The 9677-nt window shown below is 43.8% G+C and overlaps 1 protein-coding gene across 2 annotated transcripts; it reads left to right on the forward strand.

The window, feature by feature from the left end:
* Positions 1-234: 234 nt before the first annotated feature.
* On the forward strand, positions 235-9244 carry LOC117246456 (low affinity immunoglobulin gamma Fc region receptor III-A-like). 2 transcript variants are annotated; one of them, XM_078164238.1, is made up of 11 exons: positions 235-397; positions 494-668; positions 1757-1822; positions 1935-2180; positions 2299-2544; positions 3273-3470; positions 3842-3886; positions 4934-5005; positions 5690-5767; positions 6488-6544; positions 6915-9244. In XM_078164238.1, the coding sequence occupies exons 2-11, from the start codon at positions 638-640 to the stop codon at positions 6920-6922; spliced, it is 1047 nt and encodes a 348-aa protein (XP_078020364.1). In that variant the 5' UTR covers positions 235-397; positions 494-637; the 3' UTR covers positions 6923-9244. The 2 variants fall into 2 exon arrangements, with proteins under 2 accessions (XP_078020364.1, XP_078020365.1); XM_078164239.1 differs by having other exon boundaries at positions 235-668.
* Positions 9245-9677: the final 433 nt, after the last annotated feature.

The following is a 9677-nucleotide window of genomic DNA, read 5'->3' on the forward strand; positions in this document are numbered from 1 at the left end:
CTCCTTCTGTGTGTGTGTGTGTGTGTGTGTGTCACAGGTGTGACCCAGATCAGCTGTCAGCCAGGTTCAGGTAGATCCTTGGGTACATTCAAGTCTGGATTTATTTCTCACTGGCTCTGCTGATGTTGACAAATGTTTCCTGAATAAAGCATCTTTTGTTTGGACTGAATCAAACGCCACCACATAACTGTCTCTGTTTAACTGAATGTGTTGTCAGGCTGAACGCAGCCCGTGTGCCCCTCTTGGATCACTCCTCCCTGTTTGCAGCCTCTGATGACATCATGCTTACATCATCAAGGTTATCTTCTCAGACCTGACGCAGCCACAGAGCCACAGAGATCTGTTCACACAGACTGAACCTCTCCTGTGACGTCAGCGCAGTGACCCTTTAAAATATGTGATTAATTTATTGAATATGAATAATCAACTTTCTGATGAAGGTCAGAGACCCAGCAGCTCTGACCATCTTCACACGTGTATTTTTACCCTCCAGAGGAACTGAGAGCTGCGAGACGTCGTGAGGCTGTAACCTGCTGTGAGCTGCTCTCTGCACAGGAACAGGAAGTGCTTCACCTTCAGCGACATCACGTTTAGCTGTCTTTCAGTGTGATGATCAGACAGTCAGCAGGAAGACACCATGGAGGTCACAGCGCTCTGCGTCACACTGAGTGAGTCTGTCTGCAGTTGTTACTCTCAGATCACTTCCAACAAACAAACAAACAAACAAACAAACAGAATGTCAGATTGTATCAGGGAGCGTTATCAGACGTTCAGTCATATATTGATATTTGTTGTTGTGGATGATTTAATTTCTGATTTAATTGATATGTCTGATGGTTCTTTGTTTGCTTATTGGTTGATTAATGTGTTCATGTGTTCATGTCATCAGTGAGAGTGAGGGAGTTGAGTCTTAAATAAAAGTTTAAATGAATGAAGGGTTATAATTACACAAAATATATTGTGCATCTTTTGTGTGTCCATCTTCACCAGCCACGCTATAATAGTCAGGTTCTCTTCTTATCAGATTCTTCACTGAGGAAGACTACTAAAAACACTTAAAGGAAAAATGATGCACTCAGTACCTTCAGTAAAGTGCGTACGTTTGATCATCCAAAGTATAAAGTAGTAATGGTGCAGTAGAATACTGCTGCTGCATTCATGAGTCATGCAGTCACTCTGCAGATGTTTCAAGTTCATTTTATCTCCTTTACATCCTGTTGGGTTGTTTAATTTAATCTGCAGTGATGCGTCATGGTCTATAAGATCATCATGTGTTTGTTGCGTCAACTTCTCTAAAAAACAACTTTTCATGTCTTCAGAAAAACAGACGTGTTTTTTGTCTTAGTGCCGGAGCATCCTGCAGGAAAAACCCAACTGGGGACAAGAGCTGAAGATGAGTGACGGCTATAAACTCTCTGTGAACACATTAGTGTCGTATAACTGTTAGTAAGTGCCTCCAGTTTGGACCTGAGTAGGACTTAATAAATGTGCATAGTTACATTAAGAGTCATGGACGATATTATCAGGTCTGATTTTACTCTGTTTCATATTTGTCATGTGTGTCATGTGCCATACATGAACACGTTCCACCCTGAAGACGTCACACAGACACAGCTGTCTTCACGTTGATAATATGAAGAGTGATGAACATTTGCAGCAGTGTGTGTCCATGCTGCATCACCTCGTTATACTGCAGGGTGTTCACATGTTGGCGTCATGTGTGTGTGACACACTGCTGTCCTCTTTGTCTCTCCAGTGGTGAATGTGTTGCTGCTGCTGCTCACTGATGAAGGGCAGAGCAGCTCCAGTGTTCACAGATCTGGTGAGTTCAGATTGTTGATTAAAGAACATCCACATGTTTGTTACAGTGTGAGAACATGCAGGGACGTCTCTCTCACTGCTCTTCCTCTTCTTCTTCTTCTTCTCTGTGACAGATGCATGTGTTCTTCACGTGGACCCAAACAGACTGCAGTTCTTTGAGTATGACTCCATCTCATTCAAGTGTCGGGGGTTTCACGGCTCATCAGAATGGAGAGTGATGAGAAAGGTTTCCTCAAATGTTTCTCAGTGGGACTCTGGATTCTTAAACATCACACCTGCCTTTGAAACACACAGTGGAGAGTACTGGTGTGAAAATGCAGAGGGAGACAGGAGCAACGCTGTCAACATCACCGTCACTGGTACGTTCAACACACACTGACTCCAGCAACATTTCTGCTCTTCAAGAAAACACAGTGTGGCTGAAAGCTCCAGAATAAAGCAGGTGAAGGTTGTTGCACTTTATTTCTTGTTGTCCAGCTGGTGATGTGATCCTGGAGAGTCCTGCTCTGCCTGTGATGGAACGACAGGCCGTCACTCTGCGCTGCAGAAGAAAGATGACATCGTCCAGCTCTGCAGCTGACTTCTATAGAGACGGCCTCTTCAGTAAGACTGGATATACGGGCCGGATGACCATCAGCAATGTCTCCAGGTCCAATGAAGGACTCTACAGGTGTCACATCTCTGGAGCTGGAGGATCAGCAGAGAGCTGGCTGGCTGTCACAGGTGAGACATAATGAAACTAGCCAACACACACGTGATTACGTTTAGCCGACACACACACGTGGTTACGTTTAGCCGACACACACACGTGGTTACGTTTAGCCAACACACACACGTGGTTACGTTTAGCCAACACACACGTGGTTGGTCACTGCCCAAGTGCCGGATTTTGGTACCCTCAGAGTGAGACCAGGCTCCACCAACTAGCGCCGCTCAGTGGCGTATTATACCACCATGAAAGGTGGCTTTTTGGGCAGCTATAGGTCAGGAGGTAGAGCAGATTGTCCACTAATCGAAAGATGGGAAGTTCAATCCCCGGCTCCTCCAGTCTGCATGTCAAAGTTTCCTTGAGCAAGATACTGAACCCCAAATTGCTCCTGATGGCTGCTCCATCAGTGTGCCATCCATTAGCCACTCACACACTGCTCCATCAGTGTGTGAGTGGCTAATGGATGGCACCATGTGTGGTAGCATCGGCCAGCAGTGTGTGAATGTGACTCATGTGTAAACAGGTGACAGTGAGCGGTCAGAAGACTAGAAAAGTGCTCTACAAGCACAGTCCATAGTCCATTTCGGCGTCAGATGTCTGATGTGGAAGTCAGTGACTGACTAGTTTTGAGTGTTCAGTAAGACAGTTTGAGATAACCTGTAAAATATTTCACATATATAAGTGTTGTATTATTATAAAACACTTTATCATGTCACACTTTCATCTCTCATGGTGTTAACAGCACATATTGCTCCCTCACATGAAGACACAACACCTCAGGAGGGTCAAGAGCCTCCTACTCCTCCTCCTCCTCCTCCTCATCTTCCTCTGGACCCTGGCTCCATTCAGCTCTCCGTCCTGTTGCCGGTTGTCTTCAGCATTCTGTGTGTGTCTGTGCTGCTGTTGGTGGTGGGACTGCTTCAGTGTCGGAAACACAGAGGTTCGTTAAATCACCTGGGAGGAATGTGAAGTTTGCTTTCTGTGTGGTTTCTTCTTCTTCTTCTCTCTCAGTTTATAAACCTGTTAGAGCTGGTTTTAAACCATGGACATGAACATAGCACCGTTGCTGCTCACCTTCACCTTTATGAGTAACAGATAAGCAGATTAAGAGATGTAAATGTGATGTACGGTGCAAAACGTTTGAAGCTGCACAAAGTAAAAACCAGATTGTGACTTTTCTCTCAGAAGTTGAACCTTGGATGGTTTCAGATGTTTCAGCTATAACTATTATTATCATAGCTGCCATGTGCCAATACTGGACAGTCAGGGGTTAAAACACTGTCTACTGATGTTTCTCGTCCTGTTGCACAGCGGCGTGTTTTCCCTCTGAGGCGCCAACAACACAGTCAGACCCAGGTGAGTGTCAAACAGCTGTTGAACACACAGTCAAAAAGTCACGGTCACATCAGCTGATATTTTGATTTTAAATGGAGCATAAAAAAGACAAATATAGAAATCTGCATCTGTATGAAGAGGTGCTGATGTCATTAACTGGAGGGTTTTAACCACAGGACGCATCATATGAGTTTAATATGAAATACTGCATGTTGGCCTCATTTTTATTATTTACAAACACATTGTATGAAATGTTTACACAGTTCTCTGTAGCTTTATGTGTTGGAGGGCTGCAGAGCCGTGTGCAGACTAGAAATAGACCAGCTGTGTGAGAATAAAGCTGAGTGGTGCCGTGCCCTCACATGAGCACAGCTCCTGTGGTCAGTGTAGCAGCTTCTGTTGGTTATGATGGACACTGCAGGCATGTGGCGGCAGATGTGTTGTGTGGTGGCAGATGTGTTGTGTGGTGGCAGATGTGTTGTGTGGCGGCAGATGTGTTGAGTGGTGGCAGATGTGTTGTGTGGCGGCAGATGTGTTGAGTGGTGGCAGATGTGTTGTGTGGTGGCAGATGTGTTGAGTGGCGGCAGATGTGTCGTGTGGTGGCAGATGTCTCGAGTGGTGGCAGATGTGTCGAGTGGTGGCAGATGTGTTGTGTGGTGGCAGATGTGTTGAGTGGTGGCAGATGTGTTGTGTGGTGGCAGATGTGTTGAGTGGTGGCAGATGTGTTGTGTGGTGGCAGATGTGTTGAGTGGCGGCAGATGTGTCGTGTGGTGGCAGATGTCTCGAGTGGTGGCAGATGTGTCGAGTGGTGGCAGATGTGTTGTGTGGTGGCAGATGTGTTGAGTGGTGGCAGATGTGTTGTGTGGTGGCAGATGTGTTGAGTGGTGGCAGATGTGTTGTGTGGTGGCAGATGTGTTGAGTGGCGGCAGATGTGTCGTGTGGTGGCAGATGTCTCGAGTGGTGGCAGATGTGTTGAGTGGTGGCAGATGTGTTGAGTGGTGGCAGATGTGTTGTGCGGCGGCAGATGCTACAGTGAATATTCATATTTTATTATCATGTTTGTTTCAGTGTATGAACACGTCAGCGCAGATGATCCACGAACAGTGACGTACGCCAAAGTCACAAAACACAAGAAGAAAGGTATTTGTTTCATATATCTTATTTTACTAGGTGCAATATCAGTAAATGATAAAGTGTTTAATATCTAAACTTCCATCAGTCAGTGATGTGAACTCAGCCTCTCAGTCTGTGTCTTTATTATATTCTGCTGCTCACATATTGTATTGCTGTTTGTTTTGTACATTTTATTTAAAACACTGATCGTGTCTTTCTTTTTATTAATACGTACTTTTTGTCCTGTTTATAATTTGTGTCTCTGCTGCTGTAATGTTACAAATTTCCTGGTGAAAGGTTGAGCTTCCTTTCTTCACGAAGCATGTGAGGAAACAGTTTGTATGAAGCAAGTGAGCAGAGACGTTCAGTGTGTATGAATCTGACAGTGCATGTTTTAAAGTCAAAATACACTGTAGTTAACAGAAATGAGCAGTGGTGGGTAGTGTAGCCAAAAATTGTACTCAAGTAAGATGTAATGTAATCAATCAATCAAAAATAATAATCTGCAAATTCATATATTTTAAATGATACCCCTTTAACTACAACAAAAATAAATTAAATCTTTACAAACATAACATAAATCAAGGCACAAGAAACACAAATATATATATATATATATACACCTTCACACCTGTAAACAACCTGTAAACAACTGTACTTCTATTGTTCCTGATGAAATGAAGATGACAGTGAATATATTTAATGTTTCAGGCTGTCCAGAGGCAAATACTGTGAGTCATGTGACGGATGTGACGTATGCTGTTGTCACACCAAAGAGGAAGGAGAGAGGTATTTTCTTCTTCTTCAGATATATTCTTGAACAGATTCACTGTGTAACCACTGACACTATGACTGTAGTACAGATTAGTTTAACTTGAAGCAGAAACACATCAAGTGATGGATGCTTACATTTGCATTAATGAGAGTTTGACATCACGGCTAATGAATGTATCTGGATATGAGACATGGATTTCAGTTTTGCAGTTAAATTAAACCCAGTCCTTAAGTCCAGAGATCCAAATGTATAAAGCAACAAATGTTGACATGATTAAAAGACAAATAGTATTTCATATCGTCCACAAACAACAACAACTCTGCCCAGGTTACACCCCAATCACCAGGACAATGTTGGCACGTACATCTCTGCAAAATCCAACAAATCCCAGTCTATCACCCAGAAGCACGTCGTTCACTTCCTGTGTGAATGTGGAGCCAAACCATGACGGTCTTCAAACCTAACCACGTACTTTTGTTGATGTCTCAGTGTTGTTTGTGATGTCTGGGTGGACACAGAAGCACCCAGTGTGTAATATAGAAATGTCCACTGACTGATCTGTGATACCTTTGGTTGACAACGTGTTGGTCAAACATATAAAACATATAAACATAACACATTTGTGGTGTGCAGAAACGCACCGAGCCAACATTTTGTTCTGGTGACTGAAGTTTAATATTTATTAAGTTGGAATGAAGGATAACAGTAAAGTTTGTGTCTCTGTAACTCCTCAGTCTGTGGAGAGGCAGCTGAAGCAAACAGAGCAACATATGCAGCCATCAGACACCAGCGTAAGGAGAGAAGTGTTTTTATCTTTATTATTTTTCATACTGTCATTTTATGCTCAGGAGCTTTGCTAGAAATATATTTGATTAAAATGACTTTTGCATAAAGATAAATTACATCCATGAGTTGTCAAATAAAGGCAGTCACTTTTACAAAGCAACCATTTGGTTTAACAGAAATAAAAGTGTGTCATCTGCATAAAAACACAAAATAAATTCATACAGACAAAAACTACAGATACAAATCTACAGATACATACATGACAACAAATATAGCTATATGGATATTTGACTGTATGAGTCTCTAAACATGTTAAAATCTTTTACAGAGCGTGCAGTATAATTTATTTGTACATGTATCTGTGTGTGTTTGCAGGTCAGTGAGAGCAGAAACACCACCTGAAGGATGGAGGAGAGACTCTGCCTCCGCTTGTTTAATACGCGTTCAAGATGGAGAAGAACATCAAATCTATGTCAAAGTGTTCTTGCTCATAAATATAGGTAAACGCAGTGAAAGGTTAACGCCATGAAGCGCCACGGCTCACTCGCAGCCCCAGAGTCTATTTTTAAAAGCTAGCTGTTTGGTGTTTCAGTTAAACCACATGGTTTTATCTGCTCTGCCTGTTCACACGTCTGAGGACGCTGCTGACATCAACAGAGCTGCTGCAGCTTTTAAAACAGACTCTCGGTGGTCAACTGCTGACACAAGATCAAACTGAGGAGTTTGAACTTGTGTGTCAGATCTGTAAGCGAACAAATGTGAGGGGAGTATTTTTTTATAGCCTGTTAAATGAGGTACAGCATGCAGGTACAGGTAGGTCGCTCTGTCAGTGGACTTTAACGTCTACGTGTTTCACACTAGGTATCCTCTCACGTCTGCTGTCGACGTTCTGGGACAGGACGTGTTAGGTTTATAAAAAACATCATGGTTTTCTCTACATTCATGCAGAAGGCAAACAGCTGGCTCCTGGGTCAAAGTTCAGGTTTTACTGGACCCATCCACCTCCTCTCCTGACTTTTATACTGTAGGTACTTCAGCTCCTTCTATTATGTTGCTACTGGCAGCATTTCCAACTGACGCCATCCAGCGGTGAATCATCCTGCCATGACAGGTGCCATCTGCTGACATACTGCAACACCTCTAAAGATTCTGTCTGGGTGCATTGGCTGCACACTGACACTGCCTGGTGGCGTATCATTACACTATGAACGGTGGCTTTTGGCGCTGGTGATTGACGCCAAAATCTCTGCAAGAGCAGCGACGTTTGATGACTGAAGAATGAGACCTGGCTGATGTGTCCTAAAGCATGGAGACATTAGAGGCTCAGTGCTGCCCTCCAAAGGCCAAATGTTGTCAGTGGAAAATAAGAGTTTCAAAAAGTGATTCACCAACGCCAAAAGCCACATTTCACAGTGTTATGATACGCCACCAGGCAGGCAACGTTTTGTGGTGTCAGGATATGCCACCTGTTGGCTGGACGGTATCAGTCGCAGCAGTATGATGCATTGACAGGCATTATCAGTTGATAACATGGCTGGACGGCACCTGCTGCAGCGGGATGATCCACTGCTGGGCTGAGTCAGGTAGAAACACTGCCGGTAACGATGTTCTATACGAAGCAGGAAAGTCCGTATGAGAGCAAACACACCCTGGACTTTCACCCGGGAGCCTGGTGTTCACTTCACATAAGGATACTGTGCCTAATCATGATTTTGTTCTTTAAATCACATGCCTTTGTTGACGTCCTGTTGCAGGTTGCGGTCAGTGGATGTTTTTGCCATAGGTGTGAGTCGCACCGCTGTTTGTGGTGTCCCTGAACATCATCAGCAGATGCAGCAGGATACTGAGCATATACCATGTAGATGTTTAAAGAGGCAACCGACAGCATCTCTTCCTAAATATATCATGATGAAAATAATGTGGGTTGCACAGGGTAGTGTCCACAGTAAAATCAGACTATCAGTGTTTACATAGGTTACTTAGTGGCTTTGCAATCTTTGCAATAAGCTTCTGCCACAAGTGCTGAAATTTCACGGAAAAAAATCTGCTTTACGGCAGGAAACGCGTCATGTATTGTGAAACTGGTCGGTCAGCCAATCAGGGACTGGAGCTGGTCCTTATGAGGAGTTGGGCATGAGATAGTTGAGTCACGAGCACAATGGCAGACGGACAAAGTTTGGAGACAAGTGAAAAACGGCCTAGCAAAAGAAAAGGAGCTCCTCTGTGTGAGGAGGCAAAGAAGAGCAAAAAGGAGAGTGATAAAAGAAGAGGAAAAACAAGAGTAAACCTCAGTCAGGCGTTCAAGAGATGGAGGGAGCTCCTTGACCAAAGAGGCTTCAAAACCCATGTCCAGCTAGCTTTCTTTCTAATGGATCAGTAAGTAACACGGCTAAATGTTAGCTAGACCAGAGAGGACTGTACTGTACTGGCTGCTAGTTCATTCCTAGCTGGCCAGCATCGCAAATCGCCGCAACCAGGGAGCGGGTAGCGAGTGTTGGTCGGCTGACATCCTGGTTGCCATTCTACGGCAGCCCTCGGACAGTGATACCCCCCTCCCTTCCTTCTGTTCTCTTCTCACGGAGGCAGCTATCCACGGACATCGCCCAGCTAAGTTACGCCCAGCTAAGTGAACACTGGACTTTGTTTCCCATTCAATTTGAGCTCCAACCGGCCGCATGGTTTCCATACGGTAGTGTTTATTCTAGAATGGGGACTGTTTACATGTGCATATTGGTATAATTCCACTGTGTCTACTGTTGTTTGTACTGATACTGTACATATTGGTATAATTTACTGTGAGCTGTTTGTACTGGTACTGTGCATTGTGGTATAATTATTTGCATTACGATTTGTTTTTTCTTCAGATAAATCTGATGATTGTTGCTCGGTCTCTTTACTCATTTATTTAGTAGAGTGTCCACACACCTTCTCATTCTACATATACATAGAGGTATACTGGTGGCTTTACAGCCTACATTTTATTCATTATCTCTGATCCCCACGCTCAATTTGGTCGTTGCCACAGTGCAACGCAACACCACTGACGCTAGGTGGCGCCAAGCTAAAAAAAACAAATCCTATCTGTTGCCTCTTTAAGTCCTCTGACAAAGTGATGATATGTGATGAGTTTAGACAGAA

This window comes from Epinephelus lanceolatus, chromosome 22, assembly GCF_041903045.1.
Source record: "Epinephelus lanceolatus isolate andai-2023 chromosome 22, ASM4190304v1, whole genome shotgun sequence".
In the NCBI taxonomy this organism is placed as follows: domain Eukaryota; kingdom Metazoa; phylum Chordata; class Actinopteri; order Perciformes; family Serranidae; genus Epinephelus; species Epinephelus lanceolatus.